The following is a 23,830-nucleotide window of genomic DNA, read 5'->3' on the forward strand; positions in this document are numbered from 1 at the left end:
TTAAAAGGAGTCATTTGTGTTCTCTCAGGGAGGGTCATGTCAGAATCTAGATCTCTGCGTAGATCTTTGACTCTGAACTCACTGCTCATTGCACCACCCTCCTTACTCTCATAGTTAAGGTATGAACATCCTTGATCAATGTCTGTTAATTAAGTAATTCAAGTGCCCCATTAAGATTTCTAAGCTGAAACATAAATCGATAACAGCAAAAGAGTCTTGAGATGAATGGCAAATATTTTCCTACTTATGTGCTTATTTCACACACACACACATGCATACACACACCCTTTTTGTGGAAAGGGATTTACCTATCAGCCACCAGTTCTTCAAAGTCATGTGTATAACCCTTAGATAGGTATAATCCTCGAGGCACATCTCTGTACCTGAAAAAGTAGTGATCATTCTCTTTACTATTGGATTCTGGCTTCAATACATCTCACAACAAGGAAAGATACCCTGGTACGCAAACCACAACCAGAAAAAAACAGACAAAGAGAAAGAACAATAGGGCATGTTTTCCCTCTGCCCCAGAGCACAGAGATTGAGGGAAAAAAGCTCAAGGATTTATGGATTTGATAAGCCTTTCCTTTTCAGATGTCTGTTTTAGAAATTAAGAAACTGAGACAAAGAGAGGCTAGGCAGCCTGACTTAGGTAAAAGCTTTGTGATTAAACTAAGTCTAGATGCAGACCTTCAAAATTCTGGTCTTTAGCCCATTTATTTCCGCTGCCTTTTAAGGATTATGAACAAGATCAAATAAAATACTCTGTGACTGTCTACCTCAGATTTCAAGCCTAGGCATATTAAAAATACAAACATATTACTCCTACTCTTGCATTTTTAAGTATGAGCGACACTTTTAAGTATAAATCCCATGAAGCAGGAGAGTGAAATTCACTCTTAAAAAAAAACAAAAAACACCCCAAAATCAGTATCCCCAAAGAGATCTTGATGCTATGAAAAGATCCAAATGGGCGTGCAGTACCACCAGTTGTTAAGATGAAAAAGTATAGAGATTTGTTGAAAGTTGAAACCATTAAATAAATTACAAGTTTTAACATAAATGAGAAAAAAAGACATGGATAATTATTAATGATTGCAAACCATATTAGCAGAAAAAAAAAAGATTTGGAGTACTTACTGGCTACTCCTTATTATAATTGAAATATATTCAGGTCACGTTAGGAGCAAGACTAAGTTTAGAAAAGTAGAGTGATTGTGAAATCTGGGTCAGATAAAGTAGTTGTGTGAATCTGAGAGCTATCAGGCTGCCTATCCAAACTTGCTCATTTTCTTCTAGCATTGCCATTCAAAGAATATAAAATGAGAATGACAAAAAATGTATTGTGCTTCTGCTGAGGATAGTTCTAGGAAAATTCTTCTGCAGCTGGAGAATTTTAACTCAGGTGTTTTCACTCTAAAAGTAGTTTACACCCCATAAAATGAGGTTAAAGGAAGGAAGGAGTGGGGTGGACAGGGGGTTGACATATGCAAACTGTTTAGAATGGATAAGAAATGAGGTCCTGCTGTATGGCTCAGGGAACTATATCCAGTCACTTGGGATGGAACATGATGGAAGGTAATATGAGAAAAAGAATGTGTGTATGTGTATACATATAACTGAGTCACTTTGCTCTACAGCAGAAATTGACAGAATATTGTAAATCAACTATAATAAAAATATTTCAAAAATGATTTGAAGGTGATAGGTTAGCTTACCATTTATAACTGAATGTGTATGTAACTTTCCACCTTTTCCTAGAGAAATTGGCTAAAAATTATAGCTAGGTTATGAGATGGGGCCACAATAGAACATTCTGTTATAGCTTAACTATATTTGTAATTATTGTTATTAATAATTAGGCTATTAATTATAGCCTATAATCTTGGAACTAGGTTTTTAAAAAGTGAAGAAAGAAGATTATTCAACTCTTAGAAAGTATTTATTGAGTGTCTGCTCTGTGCCAGGCACTGATCTTGGTGCAAGGTTTTTGCCTACATAAAGCATAAATTCTAGTGGAGATTCATTTTCCCTTTTGGTGAGGGAGGGGGTGGGGCATGGCTAACCCTAAGTACTATGATCAAGGGAATCCTAACTTTTCTTCTCCATCTTGCTGAACCTCCCTGAATTACCAGGGCATCCAGTTCATCCATGAGATTATAAATCTCTCTTTGAAATTCTTACCCAGAACTGCCCTAACCAATGGTTGAAATTCTTACCCAGAACTGCCCTAACCTAATTTCTCTTTCTGATCTTTCATCATTAGTGTGTAGAAATGCAATCAATTTCTGTGTATTAATTTCATATCCTGCAACTTTACTAGATTAATTGTTGAGCTATAATAGTTTTCTGGTAGTGTCTTTAGGATTTTCTAGGTATAGAATCATGTCATCTGCAAACAGTGATAGTTCTTCTTTTCCAATTTGGATTCCTTTTATTTCTTTTTCTTCTCTGGTTGCCATGGCTAGGACTTCCCAGACTATGTTGAATAATGTTGGTGAAAGAGGAGATGCTTGTCTTGTTCCTAATCTTAGTGGAAATGCTTTCAGTTTTTCACCATTGAGAATAATGTTAGCTGTGGATTTGTCATAAATGGCTTTTATTATATTGAGGTAGTTCCTCTCTATGCCCACTCTCTGGAGAGTTTTTATCAGAAATGGTGTTGAGTTTTGTCAAAAGCTTTTTCTGCACCTATTGAGATGAATCTAAGTATAGAACTACAGTATGACCTAGCAGTTGCACTCCTGGGCATATATCCAGACAAAAATTTCATTGAAGAAGACACATGCTCCTGTATGTTCATCAGTACTATTCACAGTAGTCAATACATGGAAACAACTTAAATGCCCATTGATGGATGAATGGATTAGGAAGATGTGGTATACATATACGATGTAATACTAGTCAGCCATAAAAAAGGACAAAATAATGCCATTTGCAGCAACATGGATGGAACTAGAGACTCATAGTGAATAAAGTAAATCAGAAAGACATCATATGATATCACTTATGCATGGAGTCTAAAATATGGCATAAATGATATATGACACAACAGAAAAGATCATGGATATGTTGGACAGACTTGTGTTTGCTGGGGGGAGGGGGAGGAATTGGGAATCTGGGGTTAGTAAATGAAAACTCTTGCTTTCGGCATGGATGAGCAACAAGATCCTGCTGTATAGCACAGGGAACTATATATCAAATCACTTGTAATGGAGCAGTATGGAAGATAGTGTGAGAAAAAGAATGAATGTACATGTATGACTGGGTAACTTTGCTGTATAGCAGAAATTGACAGAACATTATAAATAATAATAAAAATTAAAAAATAATAAGCAGAATGATATTTAAACAAAGGTAATTATGTTTTTAAATAAAATAGATATGAATATTTATCTATTTTCCTATCTTGTCATTTCACTTCAAGTTTAGTATTTTAAAATATATTTTCTGTAACAAGTTTCCATTTATCTTTAAATATTTTTGTATAGGTCAATATCAATTATGTATAAAGTTTTAGGTATCTAATAAATGTGGATACACTGATTCTATAAAAATTCTAGAAAAAAAATTTTTGTGATAAAAATTCTCTATCACAAAACACTTTATAAAATGTATTCTTTTATATTGGTTTGGCAACAGAAACACTGATTTGCTTTTATGACAGGAATGGAATGACATCTGTTATGAGTCATTGAAGACTATGTCATGCCCTGAACTGATACTTGAAATAGAAGTGTGGGAAAATGTGGTATAGAAAAAAATTTTACTAATTTCAAAAAAAAAAAAAAAAAAGAATTGTCCTAACTCCACATTTATTCAGCATTTTGTAGCTAATGTGGGACTCATGAAGTAGTATACTCAGTCTTATACCTGCTTGCTTATGTCAGAAATATCCAATTTCACTCCTGTGATTTCATTCATGGTGATGTGTTAGCGTTTATCAGAATTATCACCTGCATTATGTAGATCTTAAAATACTCATTCCTGATCAATATATATGTCAAAACAATCTGTGCATATTAAAATATGAATCACCAGGAAAAAAAAATGTAGGTTTAACTAGCTTGAAAATCATAGTGAGAAATCATAAAACTTAGAAAATCATCCATGGAAAACATTTTATCAACTTCTAAAGATTCCCAAAGAAAAGCAATCCTAAATCAACTTTCCCAAGGCTTAATAGCTCTTTCTCTTTTCAAGGAAGTATACTTAAGAATTAATAAAATTCCTTTTTGTTATTGCTTAAGTTCATTTTCTCTTCTTTTGTTGTCAGTAGATGGTTGTTAATCCTTTATACATATTTGTTCAAAGAATAAGGGATATGGTATTCTTTATAATAATCCTTTTTCAAGATAAAGGTAAACTAAAACACCAGGACTGGCATTGAAAAGATGTGATTTATTAAGTTGGCACAAATCAAGTAAATATACCAATTATATGAGTGTGCTTAATTTCTGAGCGTTTTCTCGTAGTGGATTAATTTAGAACTAATATAGCTGTGTATACTAGATGATAAAGAGATGATGATGTTTATTATCACACAGCTTGATGTAGTTTATTTATTGAAATCTTACAATGTGTCTGGCATTGAATTGATTGCCTTTATGTAAATTTCCTCCCATGCATTTTCTTTTTTATTTATTTTAACTATCCTGTAAAGTATTATCGCCCTATAAAAAAAGTCTTAGAGGTCATACAGTTATGTTGTGCTGGAGCTGGAATTTGAACTCAGGGAGTCTGATGCCAGAGCTTGCACTCTTAATCACTCTGAAAAGTAAAGTATCCGTTAATAAATCCTGTCAGGAAACTCATTGGCCACAGTAAATATTGGCTCAATTGGCCATGGGTTTGGAAGAAATCAAAGCTGTGTGGACCTGGTTAACTTTATAGCACTAATTAGACATAGACTTATTTTTTCTTTTATACAAATATATATTTTTTTATATGGGTACATAAATATAGAAACTGACCAGTTGCCTGCTGTGAAATTTTGAGGCCCTTTGTAAAGGAATTTAGCTATCTGGATATAGATAACTAATTTACCTTGAGTCAGTATGTCTTATATCTTTTGGAAAGCCATGATATGCACTTTGTAGAGAAAGAGTATGAATCTCTTTTAATCCTTAATGTCAAAATAGCTGTGATTTATAAGGTGATATGATAGCAGATGCATAATATTGTGGAGCCCTGCAGATGGATTTATCCAAAGTGCTATTTAGAGTCCGGAAAGGTCCTAGAACTGTTAACAAGCAAGAACTTCCCGCTTGACACTTTAGATGAAATGCCTTTGGAAATAAGAGTACGAGACAAACTTTGATCCATATTCATATACATTAACAGTGAAAGGGAACAAGAGTAAAATAGATTTTGTGGATTTAGGGTAAACATCAAGTTCCAGTGTTACCTGAAAGTATTCAACCAGTTGTTAATATAGGGCAGGGCAAGAGAGAGCTTCTGTAGCTTAGTCATATTTTATGATTTTTCTGATAAAATTCAGGATGTTTTCTATCTCAACTTGTGATTATTTTACAAAGTTATTATGGGCCACGGATATATAAGCCATGGAAGAGACCCTGTGTTTTAGGGGACTGGCATACAAAAGTAACTAATTTCAAGTATTTTAGTGATGGTAAAACTGAAAAACCTCAATAGTTATATTTAATTAACGAAGCATAATAACCAACTAACAAAAGCAAATGGTTTTATAAATTGAAGTCTATACATGCTTGGAATAATGAAAGCTCTATGAAGATTTATTCAAGTTATTTGAGTTAACTATAGGTACTTTGTGTGTGTATATATTCACATTAATTGAATGAAATTAAATGAGAATAGTTACAGTCAATACCTGGATTTTATTTGGTTAAAAAAAACTGTTTTATACATGAAAAGGCACTAAACATTGTGTATCTTTTCATGATGTACTTGCAAGTTGCATGAACTGATAAGTTCTAAACATGAAACTATCAACCTAGTTTTTCACTGCTATCCTCTGCCTACAGGTTGTATATAAAAATAATGATGTAAGGCTGGAATTATCTCGACTTGCCAAGCAAGGAGACCCTAAGATGAAGATCCATGGAGTGGTCGCATTTAAATGTGAGAATGTTGCAACTTTGGACCCAATCACCTTCGAAACCCCAGAATCTTTCATCTCTTTGCCTAAATGGAATGCAAAGAAAACAGGCTCCATATCATTTGATTTCCGCACAACAGAGCCAAATGGCCTCATCTTATTTAGTCATGGAAAGCCACGACACCAAAAAGACGCCAAGCACCCCCAGATGATAAAGGTTGACTTCTTTGCCATTGAGATGCTGGATGGCCACCTCTACCTCCTCCTGGACATGGGGTCAGGTACAATCAAAATCAAAGCCCTGCAGAAGAAGGTGAATGATGGAGAATGGTATCATGTGGACTTCCAGAGAGATGGACGGTCAGGTAATTTATCATTTTTTTAATGCTGTTTATTTGCTGGAACACTCCATCCATTCTTCACCATTCCTAAGGAATTAAAACCAAGACATATTAAAGATTTTCTGCATTTCTGCCTTTAGGGTAAAAGAAATTGTTATTATTTCTGTTTCACATCATGTAAGAATCAGGAGGTAATTCATCATCATAGTTGGGCATCGATGCCCAAATGCTCAAGTGGCTTCTAGAATAGCTTCTTAAAATGAACATTAAATGGATAATCAAGTGCCAAATCTTGCAGGAAATTTTATCTTGAATTTGCAAATGACAAAACTCAGAGTTCTCGTATTCCCAATTATCTCTTAAATCCTTGTATGTTTGGAGGTGCCTGAGGAGGGAAATATGAAATATGAAAAAATTTTCAACAAGCCATATATCAAACCCTTAGTTTAATACGGTAGACTTTTTATCCAAGTTGGGCTTCTGGTATCAGAAACACTTTAATCAATACAGTAGGATTTCAAGACACTGGCAAAACTCTGCTTGCTGCCTTCCAATAGCTTCCCTTTCTTATGGAAGAGGTTTGGAATTCCATCAACAGGAATTCTTTTATCTGGCTTCCTTTTGCTGCACTTTTTGTTGTTTTGGAGTTGTGGATGTGATGTGGGGGAAGGAGGAGATGTAAGAGAAAAGGCCTGAAGAAAAAACGTGTACTTACTCTGACATTTGGAGGTAGATTAGGGACTTTAGGTTTGAATAGCATTAGGTAGGTGGGGGCAAGAATCATTCAGGCAAAGGAAATAGGATTTGTGGAAACTCAGAAAGAAGAGGGAGAGAGGCAACTTGGTTTAGGTCTACAACAATATTTATGTTTTTTACTTTCTTCACCCTATGCTTTCATACTGATTGTACCTCTCAATTACAAATCCAATTATCTTCTTATAATTGAAGACAGCCACTGTCCTCCTCCCTCTCCCCCCCCACTCCCTTATTTGCTTTTATGCTACACGATCTGCTCTGGATTTTCCACTAAATACAAGTGTAAGCTTGGCCTAGGCATTTTTTTGTGGGCCTGAATTTCTTTCTTTGTAAAGCATATTGGGAAGGACCCAGTATTCACTGGTCTCCAGACCCAATGATGGGAAATCAATAGCCATGGGGCCTGGGACTCTATATTTTTGTGAAGCTTTCCAAGGAACCCCATCAGTCACATCTGGGAACCACAGATCAGATGACAGTGTTTTTTTCAGATCCAAGAATATGTGGTAACTATCCTAGGAAGGCCATGCTGAAGTCCCAGGGTGACCTCTTCTGTGTTCATTGTTTATTTCTGGCTTCTCTGTAGCAGAATGGTTTCCTATTTTGTAATTATTCATGTCTTCTTTTCCTGTTTATTGATTAAGAAAGGAGATTGTGTTTGCCTTCCTAGAAATATCTTTTTTGCCCACTAAAATAAAGAAATGAAATGTATAAAAATTGGGTGAAAGCTAGGAGTGAGGGTAGAGAGTTGAAGGATGGTCAGAACCCAGTGCTCTGATCCCCCAAATACCTTGGAGACTCTGTTTCTGATTCATCCCTCTCTGGAAATTTGACCTCCCTAAGTGCTTTCATTTCCTTAAAGTTCAAAAGGAAGATCAGTTACCATTCTGTGCAATTCTGCTATGTTATCATTTTTTCCAGTATTTTAGATGATTGAGAATAGACAGTAAAATATATACATATATATTTTTTAGTCTATTGTACTATACTGATTCCATTAGGAATTGGATTCCTCTTTGTTTTTCTGATTTAAGCTGAGAAGAGCTCATTGATAGAACAGAAGAACAGCCATAGAGGGCCTTCCTTTGGCTTCCCTCAACCTATTTCTGCCAGTTAGCATTTAATTTGCAACTTAAGAACATTCAAACAAAAGCTTTAAGAAGAGGATGGGAACATGGACTAATTTTGTGTTTTGAAATATTAACTTATGAATGCTAAATAGTTTGATGTAAAATATGTCTAGAATAACATTTTGAGAATGACTTTCTAGATTTTATAACAACTTAAAACATAACTGATCAGATTAAGTTGTTATCTTTTAGAAGTTCAGAGGGACAAAAAATTATACACTTCAGATTAGCTGTATTTCATTCACCTAGAAATAAGGCATTTTCTTAGTTAGAAAGAAGCATGAAGAAATGTATGAAGAAATACATGGTTAATGTCAAAGTTTTAGTAAAATGCAAAATAATATAAAAAGGGACATAAAACCATTAATTATTCACTTCATAATGATTTATACCAGATATTTCTTTCCAGTCTTAAGTGGTGATGCAATCTAATTAGTTTCCCAAATTCCTTGGATGACCTATTACAATAAGGATCAGGAGTTCCCGTCGTGGCGCAGTGGTTAACGAATCCGACTAGGAACCATGAGGTTGCGGGTTCGGTCCCTGCCCTTGCTCAGTGGGTTAACGATCCGGCGTTGCCATGAGCTGTGGTGTAGGTTGCAGACGCGGCTCGGATCCCACGTTGCTGTGGCTCTGGCGTAGGCCGGTGGCTACAGCTCTGATTTGACCCCTAGCCTGGGAACCTCCATATGCCGTGGGAGCGGCCCAAGAAATAGCAACAATAACAACAACAACAACAAAAAGACAAAAGACAAAAAAAAAAAAAAAAAAGGATCAAATACATACCTCAAGCAGAGTAAAATCTACTTTTTCTGTTTAAGCTCTTTAATTCATCCAAATTACCAAAAGTTTGTAAAGTGGCCTGTTTATATCCTAATTGGAAAATGTCAAAGGGGAAAATATCTAATTTATGAAGTTCAGAACTGGATGGGAAGGAGAGAGAGATGTCTTAAGTGAATGTTGCTTGCAGTACAAAAGAAGATAAAACCGGATTTTTGCTGGAATCCAATGGAAGGATTTAGTATGCTTTGTGGTGTTTTGATGGTAAAGTACTTTTATTTGATTACAATTTTAGATTAGTGAATTGGAACAAATAATGTAAAAATCAATGCTCATTCACTAAACCAAGTTCTGCCTTTACTAAAAAAAGAGAACTCATATTATGTTGGCTTAGCTCAAGGGAGTTTAATGTAATTTTAATAACTGCAGCTGTTAATATTTTATATATAGTATTTTAATTAAGTTCTATATTTGCACACTGCATTGGTTTGGTATAAAGCAGCTTTTTAAAGATTGAATGAATAGCTGTACTATTCTATTCAGCTTTTATTTTACTTAAAGGGTGTTTCTGAGTTAGGCTTGGTGAAATACTAAGATTTATAGCTCAGTTAAAACTAAGAAGCTAGAATTTCAAGAAATAATTTGTTTCACCCGTTTTTTCACTTCAGTTATATCCAGAGGCTATATGAAAATTACTCTTAATATAATGTGGGAAATAATATTGATATGTCAAGAGGGCTATGTGGGCTGATTTCTGACTCATGGGCAATGAAGGTCATATCTATTGATTTGCCTGGGATACCCTTTAGCTGAATATTAAAAATATTTGATGAGTCATATTATCTCTGTAATTAAAGTAGACGGAACCCAGTCCTATGAATTATTCTTTCTCCTACTGACCATACTAAAGCAAGTAGGACTAAAAGCCATGGTGATTAATTTGATGCTAATAACTTTTGGCTGTCTTGGTCAGAGATAGGATTAAAACTATATTTGGTGGATGGACTGAACTTTTAATATTTCCTAGTTTACAAGGGAATCCATGTATGACAGGGCCTCTCTTATTTATGTTTATATCCACAGGTCCAGGTGCTTTATTGTATAATAAATACTTGCTGAATACATATTTGGTATATAAAAAAGAATAAAAGCACATGAATGGCTCAATGCCAACCAACCCTAATATTCTAAAAGTAGTAAATGGTCATTACACTTGGAGAGTAAAAGCACTCTTTTAGTTTTAAATGAAATTATTTCAAGGAATTACATTACTTCCTGAAATCAGTTTACACAATATAAGATTACAGGTGCTGTCCTTCTTCTACCAATACAGTGTCATCCTCCAAGTGCAGGCATCCAGAAAAAAATAAAAAAATAGTAATGCAGTGAAGAAGTTAAACAATTGTTTTAGAACTTCAGTAAGTCTAGTCCAAAAATTACAGCCTTTTGTGAGACCAGGACTGCTATTCCTGCTTGTTCATGAGATCCTTATATCATTTAGCAAACATGTAGGTTGAAGGAAAATTAATCCTGGGGGAAGGCATTCTTTCTGAGGAAAGAAAGCATGCTACTGACAAGGAGATAGTTGCTCAGTATGTCCATCTTCTGCTAATTTGCCCTCTGTCCTTTGTTCACTAAAAGGTGGGTACCTGAACTCTTTGTTTGATGAGGAATTTGCCTTCATCTGAATACTTTTCCAGAACTTCATTTTCAGCACAGTTAGTTGTGTTGGGTTTTCTCTCTCTTCTTCCATTCTTTGACTAGGGGAAAGAAAGAAGCCCACTCATCCCCTACTTTGACTGAACGTGTTTGGCCACAGTCCCTTTCTCCTTACAATATAGATATTTCCATTGCTTGCTTTATCTGTGACCTGGTGACATGGGAGGCCCTGTGGGCTAAGCTACAAATGGCATTTTCAGATACTGGACTAAACTGGCAAAGGTGGACCATACAATGTGCCAGCCTGATTTTGTAGATCAGAGTGTATGGTTTGAGTGCTGCAAAAAATGGATAACATAGCTACTTAAAAGAGCCAGGCCCCTAAGTTGCTGAGTTAATAAATATGATTGAAGGGGCTCATTACTCTGCAAGCTTTACAGGACGTACAGCTGAACATTTTCTTACCAACCCCTCCTCCCTTTCCAAAGTTCCCCTTTCCTTCTTTTGCTTTCAAACTCAACACAAGACAGCTGCCCAGGTATTTAGCTAAAGTGTGAATTTTGCTAAATTTAGGAGGAGGTTAATGACTGTTTTCTTGGGGCATGAGTATTGTTTAAATTTGTGTTAAGCTCTTTGGCTCAGTTAAGGGTATCCTCTCAAGTATTTTTATAGCAAACCGCCAGTCATTTTTTTTCCTTCAAACCATCATTACACATTGAAATCAAAGAGAAAACTCATTATTCTTGTCAAATTTTGCTTGTGTACAGCAGGGTACAGCAGATTGTATCAGCAGTTATTCATGGGTAAGCCTACATTTAACAGCTAAGAAGCCATTGAGATTTGAATTGAAGTCATAGAGTTCCAGTTTAAGAACTAGAAATTACAGTGGGAAAAGCACAAGGCTCTCTCCAGAGCACATAATTAGAGGTTTATAGTAATCACTGTTTGATGTGAGCAGCACTTTCTAGCTGTCTATTACCAGCACTGATTTCTGTGTATACCATTCATGAATCACCACTCTTACGCATTTCTACTTGAACAACCATTAGATGATTTCTCTATTTAGATCTTGATTTGAATTTTCCCTCTGACTATAAACATTCCTCCCATGCCTCTACCTAGCAGCCTGTTGCATATATTGAGATAACATTAAGTAAATGTGTAATGCTTTATTTTGCACCCATGTCCATAAATCACTACCCATCAATGTGAAAACTAAAATATCTTATCCATAATTTATCAATTATTTGACTGGCCTAATGACTAGAAGGAGTCAATTTTGCATGAAATTATGTTAAATTTTATTTAATTGATGCTTATGTTTACTCTGAACATGTTTAAAAAGAAGAAACTCCTCCTGCTCAAAACATTTTCAGTTTTGCACATTTTCCTCTAGTTTTTGTTAACATGCTCATATATTTTATATAGTTGCAATTAAAGTATAAACAATTTCTCAGACTATTTAATGATGATGTCATAAACTCTTTTTTTTAATCAAAAATATCTAAGTAACACAAACTATTTTCTGATAATCATGAAAACAGCACCTAAGAGTCAAAGCCGAGCTTTGCTGAGGCACCTTAACCAGGCTTCCAGGCTTGTAGGACTCAAATGTGTTAACATGCACAGTGTCTGTAGCAAAGAAAGCCACAGAGACAAATATTGGCCATACCCATCTAAGCACTGCCTAGGGGAATTTAGTACTTCACCCCTGCTGTAAATATAGAGGCAGGTTATCTTATTTGGGATGGGGAAGGGTACCAGACCATCGTATGATATCACGATACATTTCCTTACCTTAGGCACTCTCCTTCTTCAGAATCCATGTTCCCCACTCCTTTAAGTAAGAGTTAGCTCTCATTGTAAATCTAACTACAATAGAGAGATAAGATAGACCTGTTATATAGATGTTATGCAGATGTATATTCTGGTTCCTGTAATAATTAAAGCTCCCATCATAAATTAACATAGACACATTTGGATTATAAACTGGCATCCCATATTGACAGAGCTACCTAGAAAACATTCCGTATCTGCAATAATTAATTTTATCATAGAGAATGAATAACTTGGCATTTTTATTTTTACCTTGGTCTCATGGGCTTGGTGAATATCAGTCAAACTTTGAGAGATGGAACCTCGCTATCCAAATCCAAAAAGTCTCCTTTCTAGACCTACCTGGCCAAGGGGCAGACACTGGACTATGGTGACAATTGTATCCTCAGAAAATAGTTACCTGACCACACCCAGCCACAGTGACCATCACTGTGGAAAGCTGAGCGCAAATCTATGGAACTTCTGCAAAATGATATTTTAATTGCTGCAAAATATGTTGCTTGATTGATACTTACAACTTCCCAGCCTTGTGTATGATCATTTTTAAAATTCATAGGTATACATATGTTGCTCTGAGTGTGTGTTTATATATGTTCCCATGCTTAACTTATGACATGTATGTAGTATATGAATATGTGCTGTTGGTGAAGGTGTTCAGGCAGTTCAAAAAGTGCATAAGTGGAGTTCTGTCGTGGTGCAGTGGTTAACGAATCTGACTAGGAACCATGAGGTTGCAGGTTCCATCCCTGGCCTTGCTCAGTGGGTTAAGGATCCAGCGTTGCTGTGAGCTGTGGTGTGGGTCACAGAGGCGGCTCGGGTCCTGCATTGCTGTGGCTCTGACATAGGCTGGAGACTACAGCTCCTATTCGACCCTTAGCCTGGGAACCTCCATATGCCGCGAGAGTGGCCCTAGAAAAGGCAAAACAAAACAAAACAAAACAAAACAAAAAACCAAAAAACAACCTGCATAAGTGAAGAGTTTTCCTTCACTACGCACTTCCCTACCTAAGTCACTCCCACCTCCATTATTAAAATAATTTAGTTTTGAAAAATTCCCAGGTATTTTCCTATACACCAACATATCCATATGAAATACACATATGTAATAAATGTAGACCTTTTTTACGCAGACAAGATCACTCTTCACAACTTGTTGGGCGACTTAAAAAAATACTAAGAAATTTTTCTATGCTGTTTCTTTGTTGTGACGTCATATGTCCCTTACTTTGAACATATCAATATTTACTTAATCATTCCTCTATTGATGAACATTTAACTTTTTACTTTTATAAAATTTCAGTTTAAGCTAATGCGTAAAGAAAGTTTTAATATTATATCTTATGCATATTAGCCATAATTTCTATAGGACACATTCTGAGAACTGGACTTGCTGGGTTAATTGTATATTTAATTTTAAAGATATGACAGGTTATTTTACTAACAGACTCTTTCAGTCTACACTCATATCTCCAATATTTGAAGTGCCTTTTCTCCTCTCTCTCTCTTAGTCTTTACTAGATATTATCAAACTTAAAAATTTTGCTCCAAGATTTATTTTTTCATCTATCAGTTTAATTGCTGCAATTTCTAGCTCGCAGTAATCCAGGTAAACAGTAAAATGTAATAATAAACAGAAAACTATATTAAGATCACATTTTTGTTTTGTTTTCAAGCAAAGTTTATTTCAGTTCCTATAATAAACCTAGTACATGAAATTACTTTTTAAAAAGACACAGAAAACTGAAAGTAAAGAAAGAAAAAAAGAAATAGAAAGAAGGAAGGAAGAAAGCTCTCCATTCATAATCCCAGTATTCCAAAACTTCCTTTATGAATATTTTGGTTCTTTTTTTTCCAATTATTTATGGGAATTATGTATTTTGCATTTTGTATCATACCATGAAATTGATGCTTCATTCTGTTTTTATTGCTTATGCCTTTTTCCTGAGTTTAGATTTGTTAATAGGTTACTAAATAACTTGACAAATAAATTTGTAAGTTTGTGGAATCTGATTCTCTTCTGCAGTGAAAAGTGAAGCAGAATTATGGATAGGTAACATTTCTATTTAACTAAAAAATTATCTTAAGGAGTAATTTCAAAAATTTTTACTCACAAAAGAACTTTAGTGACCATCCAGTCAAGTCCTTTATTTTTCATAAGAGACACACTGAGGCCTAATGAATCTATTATTTGGCAAGTCTCCTCAGCTGGCTAGTTGAAAAGCTAGAGCATGAAAATTGGTTTCCTTTGACTAAGCCAAATCATTTTCCATTGCAGCACACTGTTTTCTAACCCCTCACTTCCCAATCACTTGAACTTTTGCAGTAATTTAAAACTTGAGACCAAATTAACTTATTTTAAATCTCACCTTTGCTTCATGTTTCTTTTCACCCTGTAAGCTAATCTTCTGGAAATGGAATAGCCAAGAAAAAGTGAATGAGTAAAAGAGTGGAAGCCAACAGTTTATAAATACCAAAGCAAATCCTGAACTTGATTTCCATTTTTATAACTAAGAACTGTTTTAAACAGTTTTTCATCTTTTACATATAATTTTACATAAAATGTGAATTTATCACTTATGCTTATGAATATTCTTAAATAAATATTACCTTATCTATTTATCACCTTTGTTTTTACCTTTTATATATGCCATGAAAACAACTAGGTTTAATTCTTAATATAAGTTAATGTGATTGCCACATTAAAATGATAAAAATCTGGAGTACACAAATATATTTGTTTTTTAGCTGAAATTTCATTTCTTTAAAGGTAAAATAGCACAGCAGGGTGCTCTGGATGCTTAAATAGTGAAGCAGGAAGCACTCATCCAAATAAGTTCCCAAATGTGACTACCATCTATAAATGTTTAACAGCACAGATATAACAATGTTTACATAAAATATTTGTTTAATTTGCTAGAAACTCCACGTGTAATTATAGTGGAAGAAGGTAGAATGCATGAAATAATCAAGCTATTCTGAAGAGAAGGTGTCAATATTTGTAGTTCCTGGAAAAAAATAGAGGGGTAATAACCCTATAACATATAAGCAATAATGTACTCAGATAATACTCAAATTCTTTTCTTTTAAATATATATTTACATGTGGTCATGCTTCAATTCTTGGAAAATTCTTATTTTCTATTTATATAGAGCTGTGGCAACAACTCATTTTCTTTAGTTATTGATGACTAAGGTTTAAATATTCGTTTCATGTTTTCTTGGTAACCCCTGCCTTTAGAACTCAATTACAATGAGATAGGTACTTGAGAACCTTAGAATTGAAATTTCACTGTTCATATGTGTAAGTGTTAAATTGATTTAAATGAATTCAGTGATTCTATGATAAGTCCTTTGCTTAGGTGAAAATGTCATTTGATTCGTACCAATAACAAAATCATTAAGGAATTAGGGATTCAAATCCCTTATCAGAAATATTTGCACATGTGTAGGCTAAATTTCAGGACATTTGCACATGTGTAGGCTAAAATAGAAATATCTACTTGGGTTTGAATAAGTAATAAAATATAATTGTTATTTCAAATAAAATTTTACTCTTTGAGTTCTCAAAATATAAAAATAATTGTTCCTGTTCCTACTCAAGTTCTATCCATTTCCTTTTTTACCATTACTTTTGCAAAGATTTTCTAACACTTTTAAGTGAATTGGCAAAGCATGTAGAGCATCTAGTTGATTTTTGGTCATGGTTATTTCATTCTATTATGTTGTTTGAAAAATATTTCAGTGAATGATATGTAATATAGACATTTGCTCATTGAGCCTCCATACCTTGAATCTGGGGCTAAATTAATGTGCTAATTCTTTTTGGAATATATTTGAGTTGAAATTAGGTTTATATTTCTTTTGCTTCCTCTCCCATTTTTCATTGCTTCTTCACGTGAGAACTTTATTTTTCTAAATGTTTTATTTTATTATTATTTTTTTTTCATCTTTTGTCTTTTTAGGGCCACACCTGCGGCATATGGAGGTTCCCAGGGTAGGGCTTGAATTGGAGGTCTAGCTGCCGGCCTACACCACAGCCACAGTAACACCAGATCTGAACCCATGTCTGTGACCTACACCACAGTTCATGGCAACACCATATCCCTAACCCACCGAGCTGGGCCAGGGATCGAACCCGGCCCCTCATGGATACTAGTTGGGTTCGTTAACCACTGAGCCACGATAGGAACTCCAGAACTTTAAAATTGTCTCTTAAAGGGATTATAAGGAGCTATGAGAAAAACAACTTTATCTTTTATGATAGTAACCTCTCAGTGTTTTTTGAACAGTGGGTTACAGCATACTAGTTGGTTTTGAAATCAATTTGGTGGGTCACATCTAAAATTTATATTAGTAAACTTAAACAATAAGGAAAAATTATCAAAGTGCCTTGGAGGTAGTAGAGGTAAACATTTTCCTGTTAAAGTGTCGTTTCAGTGTGTGTGTCTATGAGTATGTGTGCACTGGGCTACATGTAAACTATATGAAAGCTATAGATTAACTTTAGGTGTTGTGATCAGAAAACTCTAATCACAAAGGTATAGTGAATATCGTACCTCAGCCAAAATGAACACATTGATAAAGACATTCTGAATTTAAATAATTTGTTCAGAGCAGGCACTAACACACCATAAATAAAAATTAAGAGTCCCAGTCACTCCATTCTGTCAAACAAACTCTTCATGGATAATTATCCGAAATACTTGGCAGCAGATTGGCCCCAGAGAATGTAAATGCTCTGAATATAGAAACTCCAGAGTGTACTGAGCTATGCAAACTCTGTGCAGGAGATGGAGAGAGTGAAGTGTTATGCAAGCCCCCAAATTCCCTCATCTCAGGACTCTTCCAAGCATCCTTAGTGTCAGAATTATAACTCCATGAATAAAGACAAGACTGTTTTTCCAAGCGCTGTCCCCACCCTGAGCTAAATCAAGCTTGTTCTATGAATAAAGAGGCATATGGGGAAATTGCATAAAAATATATCCCCACTCTTATAAAACTTTGTCATTGTTCACTTACTCTGTCACCTAACAGTCATCTCTCAGTATTATGTATTCGTTTATAGGAAGTCTTCTTGAACTAATTGGAAAACTGGGGTGGCACCTCTCTTTCAACTATCCTAAAAATACAAGTTACAATGTTCATTGCATCAACAGTTTGCTTTTCACATTTTTTTTTTAATGTCCGCCTTTCTTTTTGTCATTAAAACTTACTCTTTCTCATAATTTTCTTACTTCCATTAACTACTGCAAAGGTTAGGGATCATCTCAACTCAACTCTTTGGGCATTTTGGACAATTAAAAATGCATATAATGGAATTCTATTTAGAAAAGTGCCACCATTCTCTCTCAACGTATATATTTCATTTGCCTTAAATGACTTTTAAAATATTTTTCTAAGTTGGGTTTTCCTAAATCAGTTTTCCTCTAAACACTTGCACAAATGTGAACAGTAAAAATGGGTACTTCGTCATTTTCCCCTTTGCTGCCTCCTTCCAAAATCCCTATTGTAATGCTCTCTTTAAAAGGCCAAAAGAGCAATGCCTTTGAGTGTTTCTCCCCTAGGAGCCTTTTCTGTGGAAGTCTAGAGAGACAAATGTCTTCTTAATGACTTGGCTGGCCACACAGTCTCTGTCAGCGGCTTCCATGGCCTTCTTCCTCACAAAGACAGATCCCATTACACTGCCCACAGTGAATAGCACTCCTCTATTGGGATTGGGAGTCTCCTGGGCCCTGCCTACTTAGATGCACATTTTGCATCACTCCAGACCTTAGGTAGTCAGTGGAAGAACTAAATGCATCTTCCTAGCCACCTTCTCCCCATGCTATACTTCCCTTTCTGTCTCTACCTCTGTATCTAGGTTTCAGTCCTCAGGCCTCTCCAGTTTTTGTCTGCACCCTAAATCCCCCAGGCTTCTAATACTCTTTCTTCATTAAACTCTTCTGCGACTGCTTTATGGTCTAGACCAGAGAAAGAAATCTGGAATCATCAGGAGATGGGTCAATGTGGTGTCATTTTCAGGTATTATATTTGCATTTTTACAAAGATCTTTCTGGAGCTGGAATATTAACAGAACTTTGAGTAATCTGGTGGTACAGGATGGAAGTTTTGATCAGGAAAAGGCTTTCTGTCTTTCCTTTTTTCTTCTTCTCCGTCTTCTTCTTGTTTTTCTTTTGGCCATGTCCATAGCATGCAGAAGTTCCCTACCAGAGAGTGAACCTGAGGACAACACCAGAGCCTTAACCTGCTGAGCCATCAGGGAACTCCTCCTTTTTCCTTATTTTAATGAATTCTGTAATTTTTGTTTTGGGTGATCCTCAAATAATCTTATGTGAATATCTACCTCTGCATCCTCTGCTTAGGGCTGGGTTCCCTGTATATTTATAAGTTAATAGAATTATTTTCCCTTTACATTGGAGTTAGGAAGAAAAAAAAAGCTTGTCAATTTACATAAATAACTTATTTAATTAAAAGAACACACACCTGGAGTTCCCATCATGGCACAGTGGAAACGAATCTGACTAGGAACCAAGAGGTTGCGGGTTTGACCCCTAGCCTCACTCAGTGGGTTAAGGACTTGGCGTTGCCATGAGCTGTGGTGTAGGTCACAGACACAGCTTGGATCTGGCATTGCTGTGGCTATGGTATAGGCCTGTGGCTGTAGCTCCAATTTGACCCGTAGCCTGGGAACTTCCATGTGCCGCAGGTGCGGCCCTAAAAACAAAACAAAACAAAACAAAAACCCCCAAAAAACCCACCCAATTTGACTTGGTTCTTATGGTGACTCATGATACACATTTATGTAGTACTTACTACAAAACCGACACTTTAATTGTGTTATTTTATTTCACACTCATGTGAGGTTGGTGGTACTATTATGCTCATGTTATGGATGTACAAACTGAGACCTTAGAGGCTAATCAATAGATTCATACTGCTAAAGTGTGAAAAGTCAGGTTTTGACATAGATAATGTGTCAAAGTATTGTGTTCAATAAAAACAATGAAGTCGGCTAAAGATGGGGCACAACCTTTCATTGGTTTGCAGATGCACATCAGCTTTGAAAACAAATACTTACCAAAGGGACTCTGATTTTATTCCAGAAAGTGATGTAGAATGCCAGTTCTCCTTTTTTTTTTTTTCCCTCTCCTTTTCTCTTCAGTGCCGGCCCCCCATCCTTCCCTCCTCTTCCTCCCACTTTCCCCTCCTTTCTATCTTGGTTGAACTGTTAGAGAGTGATACTAAGGCATTTTTTTTTTCTCCTTGCTCTCTCCCTTCCACCTTTCTCTCCCTCCTTCCTCTCTTCCTTTTTTCCTTTCTTTCTTTCCCTGAACTGTTGTGGGGAGACAAAGACTCTTGGCTATAAACTTTGGTTTTCATTCCCAAAATGAAAGAGAACCATTTTAGTGACAATCTGCCTTATTTCTAGAGTTATTTAATTCCACCTATTTCTGTTCATTTCCCTGAGAAGTACCCCAGGAATGGAAAGAAAAATAACTGTCTGCCCTCAAGGAGTTCATCCTCAGGCAGCTGAAGGAAAGAAATATTGCCGTTTAGAACATGGTGCCCTCTGTAAAGACCTGTGTGCTCTTTTGTCTTTGCAACAGGTACCATTTCTGTCAACACGTTGCGCACACCCTACACTGCTCCTGGCGAGAGTGAGATTCTGGACCTGGATGATGAGTTGTACCTGGGGGGCTTGCCAGAAAATAAGGCCGGCCTCGTCTTCCCCACCGAAGTGTGGACTGCGCTGCTCAACTATGGCTACGTGGGCTGCATAAGAGATTTGTTCATTGATGGCCAGAGCAAAGATATCCGGCAAATGGCTGAAGTTCAGAGTACCGCTGGAGTGAAGCCCTCCTGCTCAAGGGAAACAGCAAAACCGTGCCTTAGCAACCCTTGCAAAAACAATGGCATGTGCAGGGATGGGTGGAACAGATATGTCTGCGATTGTTCGGGGACAGGCTATCTTGGCAGGTCCTGCGAGAGAGGTAGGATTCCAAAATCCAAGCATCTGACTCCCCTGAGAGCAAAAGTGTATTCAGGGAGTTCCCATCGTGGCTCAGCCGTGATGAGCCTGCCTAGTATCCATGAACTCTCGGGTTTGATCCCTGGCCTTGCTCATTGGGTTAAGGATCCAGTATTGCAGGTACAGGTCGCTGACAGAGCTCTGATCTGGCATTGCTGTGGCTGTGGCATAGGCTGGCAGTTTCAGCTTGGATTCAACCCCTAGCCTGGGAACTTCCACATGACTTGGGAGTGGCCCTAAAAAAAAAAAAAAAAAAAAAAAAAAAAAAAAAAAAAGGTGTATTAGGTGTATTTAGTGTTGACCTCAAAACTTAAACAACCATTGAAACATAAATGTATGCTCTGCTGAAGTAAACTCTCAGCAAGCCAGGTGGCCACCCCTGACGTCCGTTCCTGACCAGTCCATAATGATTTTCAAAGCCCCTGATTCTGGGAAGACACAGCTTTTTAACTATATTGCAGGAAAAAATAAATAGTTGGGTCCTTGGCTCCTCTAGGGTATGGGCCTAAGATGTCTCTAGACAATCACTGTTTCTTTTGCCCAGTTTGTAATTTCGAGACACTAGAAAGTAAAAACAGGAAAAAAATTAGACATACTTTTGGCAGTTAGGGTTAATGTTTATGTTAAAATTGGCATTCAAAGCAAGCTAAGCTGTTAAGTTACAACTTCCTTGACACTATTGCATAAGACTTACCTGAGCCTGTTCCTTTCATTCCAGTCGACATACCTGAGTTTGAAATTTGAAAAGTCAGGTAACTTTAAACCATCTAGTTACACCAGAATTTTCAGAGGTGCCCTCTGATTTCAAAGACACTCACCTTTGCCTAAGACCCAACTGATCACAGAAAAGATTTGGTCTCAAGGCTTAGTGTGTCCATGGAGGCTCTGGGTGGGTGCCTCCCTTTTCTTTTCAGGCAGGAGGCAAAGCTACATTTTTTCCTCTTCTCCTATTAGAAGGAGAAAAAGGGTTAAAGGAAGAGTAAAGTGTGATGGCTGCTACCCTTTGCCTGCAGACCAGACAAAAGGAAGAAATAGCAGAACAAATAGGTCTAAGTATGTTCTTTCATCGACCCAAGAGTTTCAGATAAATGCTTTAGTCACCATGCCCATTGCCACTCATTTTCAACAATGGAACAAAAAATCAATATGAAAAAATATTGACGAGTTGTTCCATTGTCCTCTTATGCTCTAAATAGCATTGTTCCCTTAGACATTTAGCCTAAAAGTACCTGGTATCTATTTTTTAAGCCATACCCATTTAGTCTTTTTCTCCTTGCATTCCTGAAATAGTTTAATTTATTTAAGCTAACACTTCCTAGAAAAGAAATATTTCTTTTCCAAAATCCAAGTCGAAATGTGACTTTGGTTTTTTTTATCTTAATAAGGTGGTTAATAAGCTTATCGGTAATATTAAAAACATTTATTAATATAAAAATCAATAATAGTAACAATAATCTAATAATGATCTTAAATTACCTACCAAAATACTATCACTGTTCTGTGTTATATAATTAGGTCCATAGATAAATATTTTAGTCATATAGATTCATTCATTCTCCTAGTACCTAATTGCAATTCCTGTGAATGGTCATTAGAGATTTCTTATTTCTTCATAGTTTAATTTATAAGGTGTATATTCTTTATAAATTTTCCTTTCTAATTTCAGTTTATTTGTTTACATAGCTTTGTTTTTAGAAATTGCCAAAAGGAACCAACAGCAACAAAGTGACAAAGCTTACAGTTAGATATATTATGAGATTAGCAGACCTGCGTGATTTAAAACTGTGTTTTTATTTTAACCACTCAGAGAGCTATCAGTTATTCTGAGGCCTCCTCCTTAGGTGAAACTAAAAAGGGTGTCACTGAACTGTCACACAAATTACAGAAACCTTCAGTTAAATATGCATGGTGTACCACCCTGTGGCAATATTCTGCTACTACATATGGCAGAAATAATGGAAATTGTACAGCTTCCTGAACCAGAATGAGGGAAAGGAACTATTTATATATTGCAGTCATTAGAAGGAGGGGTGGCAAGCATATGCAGATTTGCAAATGAGAATTTAATAGCAAACTTCATCACTGGGATTCAAACCACATTTTTTATCTGACAGGTGGCTGGAAATTTCTTCAGATTTCTTTGTCTCTAGATTGGTTGTGTATTGAAAGAAAATAGTCATTTTTTGTGTGGTTTTTGTTTCTGGACTACACAGTGTATTGTGAGAAGTCTTTGCCTTTCAGAATTAATTTTCTTGCTCACATTATGGCATCTCCTGAGAACAAGGATATTGAGGGATGCTTGTCATGCTCAATACCACAAAATTTGGCTTCTATTCAGTTCCCAGCTCTGCCCTATTTTAGTCAACACAAGATCATGTCCAACCATTGGGGTTTCCAATTCAAACAAAAGAGCTTTGACTGTGGTTCTTCTTCACGATCACTCTGATCACATAAGGCTCTTGATCACATAAAAGTTGACTGACAGCTCTTGAAATTAAAAAAAAAAAAGGGCATTTATACAGTTTCTATTTTACTATTAGTGAGCAATAATTGATAATTTATAAAGAAGCATGTTCAAGTCCTTGGACAATGCAGCATGAGAAATGATATTGCCATCACATTATAGGAAATTTTTCTTCATTTAGTAAGCAAAGGAGTTTGTAAGAAAGAACAGAGTATTTGCTGACTGAAGCAAATAAGAAAATAGTATTTTGTTTTATGTGCATTGATCCCATAAAGAGTAGTATAGAAATAATGTTCAATAGAATATAAACTGAATTCAGTACCTCCCCTCCTGCTGTATTTTGACAAAACTGAAAAGTTGTGCAGACTTGGTCATATAGAAATTATTCCTGGCTGTATGTATATGGTATAATCAGAGGTCTACTTTACACTTGTTTGTTAAGACTCTAACAGATGGAGGGACAGATGTCAGAGCAATATAATTTGGCTCCCTGTCTGATTTTCATCGTTGATCACAATATGTGACTGCCTTTCGGCAAAACTGAGCACAGGTGTACACTTCAGACTGCACGAAGGAGTAACACAGAAAACAAATTTATCAAACTTAATGACAAGGGGGGAAGGAGATATAGGAGACAGAGTTGAAACTTTTTCTCCCCAGCTGGGAAGTATTGTGTTGGAATTAGCCTTTTAAAGAACTCTTTTGTGTTCTCAATGAGAAGATAAGTTTACTAATGTTTAGAGGATGCTGCCAAATA

The 23,830-nt window shown here is 36.0% G+C and overlaps 1 protein-coding gene across 50 annotated transcripts in view; it reads left to right on the top strand.

The window, feature by feature from the left end:
• NRXN1 (neurexin 1) overlaps positions 1-23,830 on the top strand; it is a 1,114,648-nt gene that overhangs the window by 487,883 nt on the left and 602,935 nt on the right. For all 50 annotated transcript variants that reach the window (XM_021088237.2, XM_085019302.1, XM_085019323.1 and 47 more), the window contains 2 exons: positions 6,006-6,444; positions 20,188-20,571. In XM_021088237.2, coding sequence (XP_020943896.1) covers positions 6,006-6,444; positions 20,188-20,571 — 823 coding nt within the window. The remainder of the gene's footprint in view (positions 1-6,005; positions 6,445-20,187; positions 20,572-23,830) is intronic.

Source organism: Sus scrofa, chromosome 3 (assembly GCF_054392235.1).
Source record: "Sus scrofa isolate SSC_HxYL_T2T_F1_AM1 chromosome 3, Sscrofa_HxYL_maternal_Yorkshire_Landrace_v2.0, whole genome shotgun sequence".
Taxonomy (NCBI): domain Eukaryota; kingdom Metazoa; phylum Chordata; class Mammalia; order Artiodactyla; family Suidae; genus Sus; species Sus scrofa.